The following is a 19,492-nucleotide window of genomic DNA, read 5'->3' as shown; positions in this document are numbered from 1 at the left end:
GTCTGGACCGGGGGTGTCCAACCTTTTCGTCTGAGGGACCACATGACAAATTTTGTCCTACATAGGGAGCCAGTGAGCAAATTTCAGAAGGATAAAGGCATTAGAAATTTATGTTACTATTAATCAAAACAACAAAAAATGTGCATTTTTGTGAACAAGTTTTAAATGGAAAGACTAATTTATTCATTTATTTTCTCATCACTATGTTGATCACTGATTTAGTGAGATACCTGGCATTGTTTTTACTTGCACAAGTAGTCAGTGTCTGCCCACACACTTGATGTAGCAATGCAGAGTATTCCAGATAGATGTCCATCTGTCTTGATCTTGATCACTCTCTTTCTTTCTCTCTCTCCTCTCCCTCTGTGTCTGTCTGTCTCTCCCCCTCCTCCACCTTTCTGTGCCTGTTGCTCTCTCTCCCCCTCTGTGTCTGTCTGTCTGTCTCTCACTCCCTCCTCCCTCTCTCGCCCTCTCTCTTGATCTCTTCCTCTCTCTCTGTCTGTGTCTCTCTCCTTCCCTCCCACTGGGCCTAGTCCGCAAGTCTCGGGCTCACCTTCACTTTAATCAGCTTCTGTTGGTTCCCCAGGCTGACTGCGACTACGATCTCTGTTGTGACATACTCCGCTCACTAACCTCTGGGGTCATGATGCTGGGCTGCAGCCAGTCACCACGCAGGCAAGTAGTGCTCTCAGGGAGTTTTTGTCCCTGATTACAGTTCCTACCATAGGGACCGGGGAGCAGGGGGACTACATTTCCCAGCAGGCGCTCACTCACTGAAAACAGCAGGCTGGCCAGTTGTCAGTCAAGGAAATCTTAGGTGGACCGGAAGAAATTTCTCATCCCTGAATCTGAAAGCAAACAGCCAAGGGCAGAAACTACTCAGTGAGGAGGAGGAATGGCTGGGTACAGTTTACATCCGCGGGCCGGATGGAAACCTTTGGCGGGCCGGATTCTGGCCCACGGGCCATATGTTGGACAGCCCTGGTTTAAACAGAGTAAATAAAAGAAAAACTGTTCCGATTGGCAGAAGGGTCAAGAACAATAGGACACAGATTTAAAGTGATTGCCAAAAGACCCAAAGGCGACGTGAGGAAAAACTTTTTTACGCAGCGAGTGATTAGGATCTGGAAAGCACTGCCTGAGAGTGTGGTGGAGGCAGTTTCAATCGTGGCTTTCAAAAGGGAATTGGATAAACGCCTGAAAAGAAAAAAATTGCAGGGCTATGAGGAAAGGGCAGGATTGCGGGACTAGCTAAATTGGTCTTGCAGAGAGCCAGCATGAACTTGATGGGCCAAATGGCCTACTTCTATGCTGTAACCATTCTATGATTCTATATAGTGCCTTGCAAAACCTCAGAATGTTCCAAAGTACTTTAAAGCCATTGAAGTACGTTTTAAACTATAGTCACTGTTGTAATGTTGGAAACACGGCAGCCAATTTGTGCACAACGAGCTCACAGACTCATAATGACCAGATAATCTGTTTTAGTGATATGTGAGGGATAAATATTAACTGGGACAACTCTCCTGCTCTTCTTTGAATAAGAACCTTTTATGTCGACCCGAAAGGGCAGATGAAGCCTCGGTTTAATTAAAAAAAGGAAGGCTCCGTGGCAACTGAGGGTTTGTTACTCTATTCCAAATCAACAGGCCTGGTCATGAGAAAATCCAAAACCTAAAATGCCTTCATTGGAACCCTGAGATTTAATCATCAACAACTGAGTTCTTATGTTGCCTGTGTCCTTTCAGTACATTAATGTCAGTCTTGTGTTATAATGCTATAGGTTTCTTGATCTTCTTGGAAAATGCAGCATTGAGGCAGAAAAAGTGGATGAAGGTGTAAAACAAGCTGATCCCTCAAGCTAACAAACGTCCATCTAATCATTGACATCCTTGTCTGACTCATCTAATCTAGCAGGCTCTAGCACAGATCAAAGTGCAGAGAGGCCTAGAGATATCTTTAGCGAAGGGATTTCATAAAGATTTCAGAAGCAGGCCACTTGGCCCATCGAGTCCATGTCGGCTCTCTCTAAAGTAATCCAGTCAATTCCATTGCCCGGCTCTATCCCCGTAGCCATGCAAGTTTATTTCGCTCAAGTGCCCATCCAGTTTCCTTTTGAATTTATTAATTGTCCCCACTTCCACCACCCTAGTAGACAGCATAAACAGACACTTGCTGCGTAAAAAAAGTTCTTCCTCACATTCCCCCAGCATCTCTTGCCCAAAACCTTAAACCTGTGTCCATTATTTCTACCAATATTATTTTATCAGCATCCTCTTCCTTAGTAAACACCGATACAAAGTACTCATTAAGTAGTCTAGCTTTGCCCTGCACCTCTACGCCTATATCACCCTCTTTATCCTGAATAAGCCCCATCTAGATGGCAAGTTGAGAAATTGCTAAGGAATCAATGCACCCTGATTTAATTCACTCTGCTTTAAGAGGACACTCGCTGAGTATCGAGCACATGTGGAAGCAGATAGCCTATCCTGAATGCACAAGAATTGTGCTGTAGATATTTTCTCTTATATCAGGAATGGCTTCCAGTCTCTGCAAGCCATCTTGCAAAGAGTAGCAGTCACTATGGGTTATACTCCTGATAAAAAGGGTGCTAAGGCTGGCGTTGGTTCCTGTTTGGCAACCTGGTGCAGACTTGATGGACTGAATGGCCTACCCTTGTGATGAAATGTTTTATGATTCTGTGGTAGGGAGTTTGCTCCAGACCAAAAATGTTTTAGAAACAAAAACATAAAATTTTAAAAGTCAGAGCATCTGTGGAGAGGAGTGACAAGCAAATGCATAATCCTTCATCAGAACCCTCACTTCTCTCCACAGATGGTGTGCCTGACTTGCTGAGTGTTTCCAGCATTTTCTATTTTTATTTCAGATTTCCAGAACCTGCAGCATTTTGTTTTTTGTTTCAAAAACTTTCTAGATTGGACAACCGGATCTGCCTGCACTCTCAAAGGGAGAGGAAAACCTGCTGTTAGTGAAATATCCTAACAGTGGATCATAGACAAACATTGACACGCTTCATGGAGACCTCTCCAGCCCATAACAACTTATGACTATAACAACTTATGAATTATTAAAATCCATTTAAAGTGAAAAATGTCTTCATGCAATTGTAAAACACAAGTTGACCTTTTGCGGTGTTGCCCATAGAGAAAAATAAGCAACCGTTTGTCTCTCTGTTCTGCTTGGTCTCACTTTTCAATTCTTTCTATCCCCTTCTCTGCCTTTTATGCTCATTTTCCTTTCTTTCCACCAATCTTTCCATTGCTCTGTTTGGCTTTCGCATGACTTTCATCATCTCTGCGTCTGTCGGACTTTTAAAAATCATTCTTTGTCTCTTTTTATGTAAGAAAAATTGCAAATATTTTCTTCTGGATAAATCTAAGCAAACATACTGTGATCTAGGTAGAGTTGCTATGGTGGTGGTTGTAAGCATTTCTGAAAGTTTTTTTTCAGTAAATTTGAACATATTTACACTTTTTTTTTAACCAAATGTAATTTCTAGATATTTTCCTTGCCCAGTCTTGCTAGAGAATCCAGTGGAAACTGAGGCAATGGGCCAGCTTACATCTTCACATTTTATTTGCTTTTCTATGAGAAATGTGCTGGTGAACATAATTTGAGTTGTACTAAGCTTATTCTGTTGAAAGTGACACTATTACTGTATTGTCTCGATCATAAGTAAATTGATATTGTCAGATGAAGTGTACCGTATATGAGCCAGATATATTACAAAGTGCAGCAGATGAGTTGATAGTGTGAATCTACAATATATTTGGCACAGAAGAAAATGTATTTTTTCGTTTCCCACCTAATAAGCAGGTTGTATTTATCAGGTTGTATTTATTTGATAGAAATAATTACAATAATCAAACAACAAGTAAAATAATCATGGCGGTTCAAAAAAAACTCTTGATAGTTAAAGTGTTTTCCAACAATATTACTCTTTGCCTCTGTAGTTCCCAGAGGTTGTTCCGCTGAATGTAGGAGGCATGTATTTTACTACAAGACTATCCACTTTGAGGCGCTATGAAGACACTATGCTAGCAGCAATGTTCAGTGGCCGGCATCATATTCCTACAGATTCAGAGGGGCGTTTCTTTATTGACAGAGATGGGACCTACTTTGGGTAGGTAATGATATCATGATTGTTTTTGAAATACCTTATTAAAAAAAACTGCTAACTACTGTAATATTGCTTGATATATTCAATCTAAAAGTGCTAGATACAAATAGTTAAATAAGTTGAATAGGACAATGTATAGAATGCTGTAGCAATATATTGTAAAGAGAAAGAAATATATTTAAAGGGTTTGCCAGTAACATTAGATGTAAGGATGATAACTGGAAATGTAGGTCTGTAGTTCTTTTGGTAAATACACTCCATGGTGTGTTGCTGTGCCACACAAACTGAGAAGGTACCAATATCTATGGTTGTTACTGAGCTAGCTAATCCTAGCTGGGATGGCAGCAGAATTATTACAATTAATAAGTTGAGGATAAGGGGGAAAGGTAAATCAGGCAGAGATCTTTCTCATCTTCACTAGCCACTGACACTTGCTGAAAAATGCATGCATATGAATGCTCAATGAGGACGGAATCAGGCTTTGTTGTGATGCCCATGTGATCAAGTTGCATGCTGAAATATGAAGAAATTATGCTTCAGTTGTACAGATCCTTGGTCAGATTCCATCTGGAAAATTGCTTTCAGTTTTGGGCACTGCATCTCAGCCTTGGAAGGGGTACAGCCCAGATTTACCAAAATGGTTTACCAGGACTTACAGGATTGAATTATGGGGCCAGATTGCATAAAATTGGCTTGTATTCCCTTGAAGTTATATGTGATCTAATTGAAGTGTTTAAAATGATAAAACAATACCTTGGGTAGATACATGATGGGGGAATCCAGAACAAGGGCATAATCTTAAAGTTAGAGCTAGGCCATTTGGGAGTGAAATCAGGAAACATTTTTTTCATGAATATGTAAGTATAATCTGGAATTCCCTCTCACTCGCTCTCCAAAATATGCTGGGCCAATTGAAATTTTCTAAACCAAGATTGATAGATTTTTGTTGGAAGAGTATCAAGGCGGATAAATGGAATTAATGTGCAAAACGGCCAAATTGAATGCAGAACTGGTTCGAGACATTGAATGGATACTTCTGTTCCTGTGACACACTATCTCGCCTCAGCTTCTGCTGCTGCTTGTAGTTACTCCTACCAGGAGATCTGCTGTCATGGTATGTCACGTTCGTCTATCTTGCGCTATCCTCACACATCCGCTGTGGCACATCTGCAACCGCTCTGTGATGTCCATCATCCAACTACACCTAGGTTGACGCCTGTTTCTGCTGCCTTCCACTTTTCCCTCTAGAAGAGATCTCTGTAGCTTTTCAGCAATGGCCAAAATGCTGACATTTTCTTTTTTGGACTTCACGTTTTAGAGTTCTTTTTGCTCTTGCAATTTCAAGCACCTCTTCATTTGTCTTATGGTCTGTATAGGAATTTTAAGCATATGTTCACATTTCAAAGGCCTCTGTTTTCTTCCACAGATTGTTACTTATTGCCCAGGGTTCTGAGGCATATAGGAAAGTGGATAGAATGTAGCATCTTTGAGTTTTTTCCTTGTTAAAAGCTTGAGCTTTCTTGTTGTTAACACATCCTCCATCTTCAAAAAATTACTTCTGGCTATCTCTGTCCTTCTTCTGACTTTGACATCGCACCTACCATCTTCTGTTATCATTTATCCTAAATAGACAAACTTATGTACTTGTTCCATTGTGACACCATTCACTCGATCTTCACTCTGGTTTCTTATAATGTATTCCTTCTAACCACCATTGTTTTTGTCTTTTTGGTGTTCATACTCAATCCATATTCTAAACTTCTAGATTTTACTTGATCTACGATATTTTGTAGGGTTTCTTCTGATTCTGCAAGTAACGCTGTGTCGTCAATGTACCGAACGTATATATTCTTACCTCCAATCTTTACACTTGGAAGTACATCTAATTCTCAATATTTGTTCTGTGTACAGATTGAATAATTTTGGTAATAGTAAACAGCCTTGTCATACTCATTTCTTCATTTGAAACATATCTGATTGTCCATCTTCTAACCTGATGCTTGCTATTTGGTCCCTGTCATGCAGGCCCCCACCTGCCAAGAATGAGACACATTAATTTTGCCACATGAACATTGATTTTTAAACTGTTACTGGAGTAAAGAAAGAACTTGTTTAAAAAAAAACACCAGACCCTTTACTAGAAAGACATTTGCATAGTAACAGACAGTGCTTGGAAAGGACAAAGGGGCCACTCCCTGCTCCAATTAAACCGACAATGGACTTTTGATTACCAGACGTTGAAGGTGAAGAAGCTAGCATTCCAGGTTAGCTGCTAAGATGTCCGAATATACAAACCAACATGGTCAGACCAGTTTAGTCACATGACTAACTGGCTGTTGGAATTTTTTGAATTTGAACTTGCCACAGAGTTTTTAAAACTGAGAAAGTTGTTTGTTCCTGGACTGAAAAGACCTTTCTCCTGTTTGCTCTCATCTCACTCTCACCAGCTTTGGAAACCATTGAAGACCTATGAACCCCAAGTGAGAAACGTCTCCTACAGTGAACAAGGTTTAAGAAGAATACTGGGCCCCAACAAAAAACACAATCTACCTACAAGCAAGGACTACTGCGAGCTTGAAGCACAGCAACAAAAATCCCTCATCAGAGATTGCCTCAAACCTCTCTACTTTATTTTTCTTCTCTTTTCTGTCTCTATTTGCATGTGCGTATCGCATGTGCATGCTAGCGTGGGGCGCGGCGTGTATCCCTAGGCGTTATCCGAATTAGAGATTAAGTTGAACAAAGAACAAAGAACAGTACAGCACAGGAACAGGCCATTCGGCCCTCCAAGCCTACGCCGATCTTGATGCCTGCCTAAACTAACACTTTCTGCGCTTCCGGGGCCCATATCCCTCTATTCCCTTCCTATTCATGTATTTGTCAAGATGTCTCTTAAACGTCGCTAATGTATCTGCTTCCACCACCTCCCCTGGCAGCAAGTTCCAGGCACTCACCACCCTCTGTGTAAAAAAAACTTGCCTCACACATCACCTCTAAACTTTGCCCCTCGCACCTTAAACCTATGTCCCCTAGTAACTGACTCTTCCACCCTGGGAAAAAGCTTCTGACTATCCACTCTGTCCATGCCGCTCATAACTTTGTAAACCTCTATCATGTCGCCCCTCCACCTCCGTCGTTCCAGTGAAAATAATCCCAGTTTTTCCAACCTCTCCTCATAGCTAATGCCCTCCAGACCAGGCAACATCCTGGTAAACCTAAAATAAAAGCAAAATTTGCAGATGCTGGAAATCTGAAATAAAAACAAGAAATGCTGGAACGACTCAGCAGGTCTGGCAGCATCTGTGAAAAGAGAAGCAGAGTTAACGTTTCGGGTCAGTGACCCTTCTTCGGAACTGACAAATATTAGAAAAGTCACAGGTTATAAGCAAGTGAGACGGGGGTGGGGCAAGAGATAACAAAGGAGGTGTAGATTGGACCAGGCCACATAGCTGACCAAAAGGTCATGGAGCAAAGGCAAACAATATGTTAATGGTGTGTTGAAAGACACCATTCAACACACCATTAACATATTGTTTGTCTTTGCTCCATGAACTTTTGGTCAGCTATGTGGCCTGGTCCGATCTACACCTCCTTTGTTATCTCTTGCCCCACCCCCGCCTCACTTGCTTATAACCTGTGACTTTTCTAATATTTGTCAGTTCCGAAGAAGGGTCACTGACCCGAAACGTTAACTCTGCTTCTCTTTTCACAGATGCTGCCAGACCTGCTGAGTGGTTCCAGCATTTCTTGTTTTTATCCTGGTAAACCTCCTCTGTACCCTCTCCAAAGCCTCCACGTCCTTCTGGTAGTGTGGCGACCAGAATTGCACGCAATATTCTAAGTGTGGCCTAACTAAGGTTCTGTACAGCAAATTTATTAAGTTTTAATAAATTTCCATTTTCTTCTTTAAACCTAAGAAAGCCTGTTTGTGCTCATTTATTTGCCTTATAATTGGAAAGCAGTGAACAAGGATTTACCAAGGGGAAGGTCAAAACACCAATGTGTTTAAAAACAAAACCCTGTTACAATAAGACCAGGTGAAGGCTAAAAGGGACCCTGAGACACCTTTCTCACCTGTTCATAACAGTCCCAATATAGGCTGTGGATAAATCTCACATCTTTACTGTCAATGTCACATTTCAACAACACGTCTATTAGCTTTTGCTGATAAACACACCTCAAGCTTGAAGAACTGGCCACTTGGAATAGGCAATGGAAGGCTGTTGGTGTCCATGGAACTATAAACTGGAATGCGTTGCCAGCCTTAGGTGAAGATGAGGGAAGATTCAGGAAAGGTCTTTGTAGAAGCACATTGCACTTATGCACTTTTAAGCACAGTTAACACCGACAGTGATATTTGAACAATGACAAAATTAGGTGCAATAGATGTTATGTGAAGATGATGTACATTAAGGTCCACCATTATACTATTATAGATATAATCATACACTGAACTAATATATTACCTTCCTTCTCTTTTCAGAGACATTCTCAATTTTTTACGGAGTGATGACCTACCACCTCGTGAGCGAGTGAGAACGGTTTACAAAGAAGCACAGTATTATTCTATTGGACCACTTCTCGAGTGTCTGGATGAGCTACAGCCTTTGGCCAGTGAAAAAGTCAGGAAGGCATTTTTGGACTTGCTGCCATATTACAAGGGTAATGCTGCCTACTGAAACCATTTATCCACTTTTCTTGCAAAAACAGTTAATGACAAACACCCCAGTAAATGGAGTTAGGTTGCAGATCATCCATGATCTCATTGCATGGCAGAAAAGGCTCAAGGGGCTATATGACCAACTCCTGTTCCTGTATTCCGAAATATATAAACGTGAGCATGATTTTTTTGGGCTCAAAATAAGGTTTGGTTTAAATACTGAGACCAGGGGGATGAATATACACAGGGTTCTCCCAATTGTCTGTTGTAACTTTGACAGATGAGTCACAGAAGAAATAGCATAGATTCTGCCAGTTACAGTGGACAAGCAGGAGATCCCTGTGGAAATTCACCCCCCCTCCCCCGCCCCCAGTAATTTTAATTTTGAACAGTAGAAACATAAAAGATAGGGACAGGAGTAGGCCATTCGGCCCTTCGAGCCTGCTCTGCCATTCATTATGATCATGGCTGATCATTCAAGTCAGTAACCTGTTCCTACTTTCCCCCCATATCATTTGATCCCTTTTACCCCAAGAACTATATCAAACTCCTTGTTGAAAACATGCAATGTTTTGGCCTCAACTGCTTTCTGTGGTAGCGAATTCCACAGGCTCACCACTTTCTGGGTGAAGAAATTTCTCCTCATCTCAGTCCTGAAAGGTTTATCCCGTAACCTTAGACGAAGTCCTGGTTCTGGACTCCTCCACCATCGGGAACATCCTTCCTGCATCTACCCTGTCAAGTCCTGTTAGAATTCTATAGGTTTCTATGAGATCCCCCCCTCACTCTTCTGAACTCCAGCGAATATAATCCTATCCAACTCAATCTCTCCTCATACGTCAGTCCCGCCATCCCAGGAATCAGTCTGGTAAACCTTCGCTGCACTCCCTCCATAGCAAGAATATCCTTCCTTAGATAAGGAGACCAAAACTGCACACAATATTCCAAGTGTGGCCTCACCAAGGCCCTGTATAATTGCAGCAAGACATCCCTGCTCCTGTACTCGAATCCTCTCGCTATGAAGGCCAATATACCATTTTTAACTGCCTGTTGCACCTGCATGCTTACCTTCAGCGACTGGTGTACGAGAACACCCAGGTCTCATTGCATATTCCACTCTCTCAGTTTATAGCTGTTCAGATAATAATCTGCCTTCCTGTTTTTTCTACCAAAGTGGATAACCTCACATTTATCCACATTATACTGCATCTGCCATGCATTTGCCCTGTCACTCAACTTGTCCAAATCACCCTGAAGCCTCTCTGCATCCTCCTCACAACTCGCCCTCCCACCCAGTATTGTGTCATCTGCAGATTTGGAGATATTACATTTAATTCCCTCATCTAAATCATTAATATATATTGTGAATAGCTGGGGTCCTAGCACCAATCCCTGCGGTACCCCACTAGTCACTGCCTGCCATTCAGAAAAAGACCCGTTTAGTCCTACTCTTTGTTTCCTGTCTGCCAACCAATTTTCTGTCCATCGCAATACACTACCCCCAATCCCATGCACTTTAATTTTACACGTTAATCTCTTAAGTGGGACTTTGTCGAAAGCCTTATGAAAGTCCAAATAAACCACATCCACTGGCTGTCCCTCATCAACTCTACTAGTTACATCCTCGAAGAATTCTAGTAGATTTGTCAAGTATGATTTCCCCTTCATAAATCCATGCTGACTCTGTCCAATTCTACCACTGTTCTCCAAGTGCTCTGCTATAAAATCTTTGATAATGGACTCTAGAATTTTCCCCACTACTGACGTCAGGCTGACTGGTCTATAATTTCCTGTTTTCTCTCTACCTCCCTTTTTAAATGGTGGGGTTACATTAGCTACCCTCCAATCTGTAGGAACTGTTCCAGAGTCTATAGGATCTTGGAAGATGGCCACCAATGCATCCACTATTTCTAGGGCCACTTCCTTAAGTACTCTGGGTTGTAGATTATCAGGGCTGGTGATTTATCAGCCTTCAATCCCATCAATTTCCCCAACACCATTTCTCTACTAATACTGATTTCCTTCAGTTCCTCCCTCTCACTAAACCTTGTGTTCCCCAACATTTCTGTTATGATATTTGTGTCCTCCTTTGTGAAGACAGAACCAAAGTATGCATTTAATTGGTCAGCCATTTCTTTATTCTCCATTAAATTCCCCTGTTTCTGACTGTAAGGGACCTACATTTGTCTTCACCAATCTTTTTCTCTTCACATACCTATAGAAACTTTTACTGTCAATTTTTATGTTCCCTGCAAGCTTACTCTCGTACTCTATTTTTCTCTTCTTAATTAATCCCTTGGTCTTCCTTTGCTGAATTATAAACGGCTCCCAATCCTCAGGTCTGTTGTTTTTTCTGGCAAATTTGTATGCCTCTTCCTTGGATCTAATGCTGTCTCTAATTTCCCTTGTAAGCCATGGTTTGGCTACCTTTCCCATTTTACTTTTGCGCCAGACAGGAATAAACAATTGTTGCAGTTCATCCATGCACTCTTTGAATGTTTGCCATTGCCTATCCACCGTCATCCCTTTAAGTAACGTTTCCCAATCCATCGTAGCCAACTCGCGCCTCATACCTTTGTAGTTTTCTTTATTAAGATTCAGGACCCTAGTCTCAGAATCAACTATGTCACTCTCTATCTTGAAGAAGAATTCTATCATATTATGGTCGCTCATCCCCAAGGGGTCTCGCACAACTAGATTGTCAATTATTCCTCTCTCATTATACGATACCCAGTCTGGCATGGCCTGTTCTCTAGTTGGTCCAGAAAACAATCCCGTATACAAGCCATGAATTCCTCCTCTATAGTATTGTGACTAATTTGATTTGCCCAATCTATATGCAGATTAAAGTCACCCATAATTACAGATGTTCCTTTGTCACATGCTTCTCTAATTTCCTGTTTAATGATTCAATGATTCTATTGCCTTATGTGTCTATTTTTAACATACTTTTAACCCATATTTTGTCCACACAACTTTAACACGGACAATAACCCAAGCAGATTTAACGCTAACATGTTAATTGATATGGTAAAACAAGTGCATTGATGGAATTAACCCCATCATAGTTTGATTGGTCCATTGTGTACATTTAAAGTTTCTGTAAGACCAGTGGGATTTTTGTACATTAATCAGCTTTATTGGCCACAGAACCAGCTGTCTAATAGTCTTGCAGTTTTAATCTCAAGCTTGGCTAAAGAAACTTTGAAATGGTTGTTAAGACTTAAATAATTTAATTGGTATCAAAATCTTGGGCTGGATTTTGCCATTGACCTTGAAGAAAGATGCCTACAAAGATCTAGTGATCTCTGGCGTGGTTTTCCTCTTTTCCGACAGCAGTTTAAATCTGGCGCCAAGTCAAGGGGATCACCAGACATACAGCAACAGTCGTGTCAGCAAACAAGTAAGCAGCCAATCACATTGAAGTATTCACACACAGCAACCAGGAAGTTAAAATCACAAAATCCCTTCACTTTTAATTTAAATTTTCAGAAAGTAAAATAAATGATTATGATTGGATTTAGATAGTAGCTAAAATATCAATATAAACAAATTTTAGAAAAATTCTACAAATAGAATCATAGAATGATTACAGCAGAGAAGGAGGCCATTAGGCCTAACAAGCCAATACCAGCTCTCTGCAAGAGCAGTTTAGCTAGTCCCACTCTCCTGCCTTTTCCCTGCAATTTTTTTCCCTTCCCAGGTGCTTATCCAACTCCCTTTTGAAGGCCACGATTGAATCTGTCTCCACCGCCCTTTCAGGCAGTTCGTGCTAGATTGTAACCACTCATTTTGCCTTTGGTCCTTTTGCCAATCACTTTAAATCTATGCCCTCTGATTCTCAACCCTTCTGCCAATGAGAACAGTTTCTCTCTCTATCTACTCTTTCTAAAACCCTCATGATTCTGAACACCTCTATCAAATCTCCTCTCAACCTTCTCTTTAAAGGGAACAACCTCCACTTTTTAATAATTTTGCAAAAATTGTTCATCCATTATCTTATGAAATAAACAGAGTTCAAATCATTGATTTAGAATCATAGAATGATACAGCAAAGAACAGGGCCACTCAGTTCATCGTGCATGTGCCAGCTCTTTGGTAGAGCTATCCAATGAGTTGTACTCCCTGCTTTTCCCCCCAAAGCTCTGTAATTGTTCTTCCCTTTAAGGTAATTATCCAATTCTCTTTTGAATGTTGCCATTGAATATTGAATCTGCTGCCACTATCCTTTCAGGCAGTATCTTCCAGATCACAACAATTGTGTATTCTTAAAAATGTTACCGCTCGTTCTTTTAGCAATCACCTTTTTAAAATCTGAGTCCTCTGGTTACCAGCTCTGCTGCCACTAGAAACAGTTTCTCCTTATTTACTCTATCAAGACTGTCACAATTTTGAACAGCTCTATCAAATTTCCTCTTAACACCTTCTCTGCTCTAGCGAGAACAACATCAGCTTCTCCAATCTATCCAGGTAACTGAAGTCCCTCATTCTTAGAACCACTCTCGAAAATCTTCTCTGAACCCTCTCTAAAGCCTTCACATCCTGCATGCCCAGAATTGGGAATAATACTCCAGTTTAGGCTGAACCAGTGTTTTATAAACAGGAGACAGAGAGTAGCAGTAGAGGGGAGTTTCTCAAAATGGAGACGTGTGACCAGTGGTGTTCCACAGGGATCCGTGCTGGGACCACTGTTGTTTGTGATATATATTAATAATTTGGAGGAAAGTATAGGTGGACTGATTAGCAAGTTTGCAGACGACACTAAGATTGGTGGAGTAGCAGATAGTGAAGGGGACTGTCAGAGAATACAGCAGAATATAGATAGATTGGAGAGTTGGGCAGAGAAATGGCAGATGGAATTCAATCAGGGCAAATGCGAGGTGATGCATTTTGGAAGATCCAATTCAAGAGTGAACTATACACTAAAAGTCCTGGGGAAAATTGATGTACAGAGAGATTTGGGTGTTCAGGTCCACTGTTCCCTGAAGGTGGCAACGCAGGTAAATAGAGTGGTCAAGAAGGCATACGGCATGCTTTCCTTCATCGGACGGGGTATTGAGTACAAGAGTTGGCAGGTCATGTTACAGTTGTATAGGACTTTGGTTCGGCCACATTTGGAATACTGCGTGCAGTTCTGGTCGCCACATTACCAAAAGGATGTGGATGCTTTGGAGAGGGTGCAGAGGAGGTTCACCAGGATATTGCCTGGTATGGAGGGCGCTAGCTATGAAGAGAGGTTGAGTAGATTAGGATTATTTTCATTAGAAAGACGGAGGTTGAGGGGGGACCTGATTGAGGTGTACAAAATCATGAGAGGTATAGACAGGGTGGATAGCAAGAGGCTTTTTCCCAGAGTGCGGGATTCAATTACTAGAGGACACGAGTTCAAAGTGAAAGGGGAAAAGTTTAGGGGGGATATGCGTGGAAAGTTCTTTACGCAGAGGGTGGTGTGTGCCTGGAACGCGTTGCCAGCGGAGGTGGTAGATGCAGGCACGATGACGTCTTTTAAGATGTATCTAGACAGATACATGAATGGGCAGGAAGAAAAGAGATACAGACCCTTAGAAAATAGGCGACATGTTTAGATAGAGGATCTGGATCGGCGCAGGCTTGGAGGGCCGAAGGGCCTGTTCCTGTGCTGTAATTTTCTTCTTTGTTCTTTGTTCTATAAATGTTTATCATAACTTTCTTGCTTTTGTACTTTATGCCTCTATTTATAAAGTTAAAATGTGGAATTCTTTTATAATAATGGAGAAATTCGACATTCCACAAATATAAAATTAGCTTTTCAGGGCCAGTAAGGGTGTTTAACAGTAATTATGAAGTTGGTATGCTGTTAGAAATGGGCTACACCACATTCAACAAGATGTAACTTTTTCAAGGGTTTTTACAGTGAGATTTAACAGCATAGAAGTGGAAGTTTTTGTCAAATCATTATTGCATGGCAATTGTAGACCACACCCTATGGAAGAGTGTAGAATCACTGACCACAGCTTCTGCATTTCCACATTATTCTGCACATGTGTGAACTCCTCAGGTTGCTGTCAGTTTCAGTGGAGTAATGATGGTGAAAACTGACAGTTTCACCATCATTGAGGCTGCAAAATCCAGGCCCAGGTGTTAAATATTTTTAAATCCCTTTTAAAGGGTGTAATTGTTTTAATAGGTATTTTCTTTCCTTTCCCTTTTTGAGGTTTCTGCACATTATCTCCAACTGATTTAAAAACAGATTGCTTCCAGACCTCTGCTCACATTATCTTTGAAATTAGCTGTTAGTGTGTATGTGAGGCTATGCCTCCTTTTGTTTATTTTTACTGCTCCCTTTGGGAAAGCACCTTGTTCCACACAATCAATCGAGGATCCTGGACAGGAAGCCAGATCTATTTGTTTATGCTGCAGAGTATTAGGTTATTGATGTAGGCTATTACTGCTCTATTTTAGGTTTAACTTTTTTTGATTTATGCTAGTGGTATGCTGATCACATCAAAAGGAGTATTTAATGTAGACTAGAATGAACTCAGTTGAGCAGACTCATGTATTGCATTCAATTCTTCATTTACATAAAATGAGTTTATCTAGGCCAGTTTAAGCATTAAAGTAGAAAGTCATGATAGAAGGAATGTCAATTGCTTTCCTCCTTATCCTTCTCTGGCCTAACTGCTATTTTGGGAATGGTAATGCAGTATCACTGCTACTTTTAGACCAGCATTTAATCTTCTCACTACATTTATAAATTGGTCTTTGTTGTTTCAAAATCTTGCATGATTAACAAATGACTGAATATGTCTTCTGAGCATGCCCTCCAGTCTTCTCTGCACCTGCTTCACTCTTGCATTTCTTTTATGTTCAGAGAGTGTGACTGATTGCAGTGTGCTCCCAGACCACATTCCCCTATTTAGGAATTGAGGTCATTTTTTTTTTTATTTTGGCATTTTTCCTGGGCACTGGTTTCACTGATATTACTCGAGATCTACCACTGCCTACTCGTTGCCATTCCACCTGGGCACTCTTCTCATTGCAGCTTTTGCTATCACTATTCAGCCTTGCCACCAGCCTTATTGCTCTCTTTGAGTTCGGATCTCACTACTATCATTCTCCCTTGGCACCAGTTTCATTGCTACTACTTTCCCCAGTTATCGATCTGAATGTCACGGCACTCCACTTAGCACCGCTGAGCTCTACCGTTGCTCTCCATGATGCTGGCCTCATTAATTACCCAACAGAGAGAGGAATATTCATTATCTTTTGTGTACAGAACTAATATCCAATTAATTCCCATACAGAATACACCCCGCAAATGTGGTTCATTTCAGTATATTTGAACTAAAATTGATACCCCTTCCCTAAATATATAAATCTATGAATCTTAGTGCAGCAAGCATGCCTGTATGAATGCATAAAACCATCTATTTCTGGTTCAATTATGAATAAATTAATGTAAAGTTGCAATATTAAGAAGAAAGGCTGATGTTTGGTTTTGTGAGATTAAACCCTGGTAGTGATAAAGCTGCTCCTGGTTCAGTTCGTGAATCCATTAATCCAAGAGTGAGTACCTTAGAGACCCTGGGAGAAGGACACCAAGAAAGACTTTGTAAGAAAGACCCTGTCCCAGTTCCTGTCAGAGAATGTAGGAGACTCCAAAGGCCCATTTTAACCTTAGCTACCTGTTGGGGATTTAAAATTGTAGCCAGGTCTACCCTACTGCTTTCGGGGCACTGAGGCTGCCTGTTGCAACACAAGGGGGTCTCATAAATGATTAAATGTTAAGGTCCGATGATGTAAAATGCGCACAATCACGCACATTCCAGGAGCCACCAGAGAAAGCTGGTATCAGGCCAGAACAGACCCAAGTAACTTCAAATTTTAGAATTTTCCTAAGATTTCTTTGTGGTTAGGAGGGGCAGAGGTGCAGTGAAAGGGACAAAGAAACTTGAGTTTAAAATTTTGAACATGTGAAACAAACATTATTAGGAATTTTAGATTTGTACAAGTATTTCTGAAAAATATACATTGTAACAGAAGAAAAGTTGATTATATTTCCCAGATGGTCAATAAATTGCTCTTTGATTTATCATATAAGTAATGTGGATAAAGGTTGTGGGATGGGTGAAAGGTCACACAAGTTTGGGAATGAGTGCCCTCTCTTAACAACTGGCTTTAATCACTGCTTATGAAAATTATAAATGCAAGTTCTTTCTCTGTCTCCTAGAATATAGTGGTGATGGTAATACCTTTTTTTAAACTCTAAAAGAACTATGACTAAGATTGAGTCATATACTTTCAGTTTTTTTCATTTATGTTTCCTTTCATCAACAGAGAATTTGGAAAGGATAATTGAAATTGCAAAACAAAGAGCAATTCAAAGAAAGGCAAGATTTGCAAAGTTGAAAATTTGCGTTTATAAGGAGGAAATGCCGGTCACACCATATGAACGCCCTCTGTACAACTCACTACGTTTTGATAGAAGTGAGAATGAGACAAAACTCTTTGAACATCACTGTGAAGTCGATGTGTCCTTTGGCCCCTGGGAAGCCATTGCTGATGTATATGACCTTCTTCATTGCATTGTGACAGACTTAGCAGACAGAGGAATTACAGTGGATCACCAGTGCATAGGTGTTTGTGATAAGCATCTCATAAACTATTACTACTGCAAACGCCCAATTTATGAATTCAAGATTACCTGGTGGTAACTAACTTTTATAATTATTTTGAGCTTCCTTATTTATTTGACAAAACATGATGATGGGAATATTTCTGCAATTTAACTCATTAATGACACCAGCAAAACTGTAAGAAAGACAGAAAATGCTGGAAACAATCAGCAGGTCTGCCAGGATCTGTGGAGAGAGAAACAGAGTTAATGTTTCAGGTCTGTGACCTTTCATCAGTAGATGTGTTTAGCAGCTAAAAGTCCACAGTGTCTTATAGCGAGTCAGGGATTGATAGGTACATTTGTAACCTGGAATTTTGGAATATTGTGGCATTTTTGATGCTGACAAGTCAGATTTATTAATACAAAATCTGACTTGTTGGCATGAACAAGTCCTTGGTGCATTACTTCATGATGCAGACGCACTTAACAGTCACTTTCCACTATTTAATGCATTTATTTATCTTGATCAATTTAAACATTTTGGTCATATTTCTCCACATAATTAGAGTGTATGTGTATATATACTATCGTGTATAATTATAATCATAGATTTTTCATTTTTTTCCCTGCACAGGCTACTCTCCACTATGAAACCTTTTCAAATTAGGTGGTGGAATAGTCTGGGGTCAAAATTTTTTCTACCATTGACCTCAATCAGGTTAAGTGATCGGAAACCACAGTAATGGTGTGAAGTTTTCTGGTTTGAAGCTGGAATTTTCTGACTCTGTGTGCACTTCATCGTGTAAAAATAAAAATTCCTTACAAGCTTAGACAGAATGTGAGTGACAGCCAGAAGTTGTCCTCAAACCCACAGCCTTACTTGTAGGATGCAAATACTGCAATAGTTTACGAATATAGTTTCTTTTGTTTTTTAATATTTGGAAAAGGATAAAGCAGTGTTCCCTGCTCTATGCTGTTTGCTAATTTCAACAAATGGAGAAAAATGTAGCAGTTAATGATTTTGATTCAGCTAGTTCCTCCCACCTCCCTATTACAAATGTCATTTGGCTGCAGACACAAAGATGCCTAAAACCAGAGTCTGTCAGTTTTGCTGGAAATTATTTATTCATAGAAAAGATGAATTCACACAAAATTTTGTAAACCGTTAAATGAGAATATCAGTTTCAATTTGTGTTTTGTGTTCTCATATAGACCAATAACCAAAATTTGATACAATATAATTTCTGGCCCTGAAATTCTGTGGAGTGGTGGGGGGGGTCGGGGGGTGCGGGGGTTCTCCCATTCTCTCGTTGATACAAATGGAATCCCCGGAGCAATGGCAGCGTTCAGTCATTTTCACTGTTTCTCTGGAGGTTCTGTGTATCTCCATCAATTATGGCAGGAGTCTGGTAGAATCTTCATAGAATTTCAGGGCCCTAGTATTTTAACGACATTTAGGAATAATTCCATTTTTATTCATGTTAAAAGAGCTAAAATTTAGCAAGCATAAACTTAAAAGGTATTTATTATATTGTTAACATGCTTTGAAATAACCTGGAGGCAGACTAGGCTGAGCAGTTGACTGAAGCATTTAAAAAATCTTCAAATAGTGACAAAAACTGTATTTTGACCCTCTATTTACAAGAGTGATCTACAGTGTAGGTAGTATCAACCGGATTTTTGAAATTGATTTTTTTCCCCAGTACACCCTTTTATGATAGTGAGAATGGCTGCTGATATGCTCTCAAGACCTTGTCAATGTTGTTGTTTTGTAAGTGTTGTACATTGATAGGTTCATGCTGTTCCTTCTCCCACCGTCATGTGTATGCTCCTTGAATCCGAGATCACAAACCTGCGCATGTCCTGAAGTTCTATTGTACAACATGCTGTTATACTTATGCCTAAGGTTACTGGACCATCCCAACATTACAGACTGTGCAATTGTCATGCTAGGCCCCCACCTGCCAAGAATGAGGCACATTCATTTTGTCATGAACATTGATTTTTAACTGTTATTGGAGCGAGGAAGTGACTTGTTAAACAGATCAGCCGTGGCTGGAAAAAAACATTTACATACTAACAGACATCAAAGGTG

At 40.4% G+C, this 19,492-nt stretch overlaps 1 protein-coding gene across 8 annotated transcripts in view; it reads left to right on the top strand.

Annotated features, from left to right (window-relative positions):
- Positions 1 to 18,664, top strand: part of LOC137346674 (protein-tyrosine sulfotransferase 1-like) — a 128,130-nt gene extending 109,466 nt beyond the window's left edge. For 6 of the 8 annotated variants that reach the window (XM_068010338.1, XM_068010341.1, XM_068010343.1 and 3 more), the window contains 3 exons: positions 3,975 to 4,144; positions 8,625 to 8,803; positions 17,118 to 18,646. In XM_068010338.1, the coding sequence (XP_067866439.1) occupies positions 3,975 to 4,144; positions 8,625 to 8,803; positions 17,118 to 17,494 (726 nt within the window). In that variant the 3' untranslated portion in view covers positions 17,495 to 18,646. Of the gene's footprint in view, positions 1 to 3,974; positions 4,145 to 8,624; positions 8,804 to 12,140; positions 12,161 to 17,117 lie in introns of those variants that run through there. The other 2 variants (XM_068010349.1, XM_068010345.1) reach the window with 2 other exon arrangements.
- The last annotated feature ends 828 nt before the right edge of the window (positions 18,665 to 19,492 follow it).

The sequence above is a fragment of the Heterodontus francisci genome, chromosome 30, assembly GCF_036365525.1.
Source record: "Heterodontus francisci isolate sHetFra1 chromosome 30, sHetFra1.hap1, whole genome shotgun sequence".
NCBI classification, from domain to species: domain Eukaryota; kingdom Metazoa; phylum Chordata; class Chondrichthyes; order Heterodontiformes; family Heterodontidae; genus Heterodontus; species Heterodontus francisci.
The sequence above is the reverse complement of the archived record's forward strand: the minus strand, read 5'-3'. Positions and strand labels throughout refer to the sequence as shown.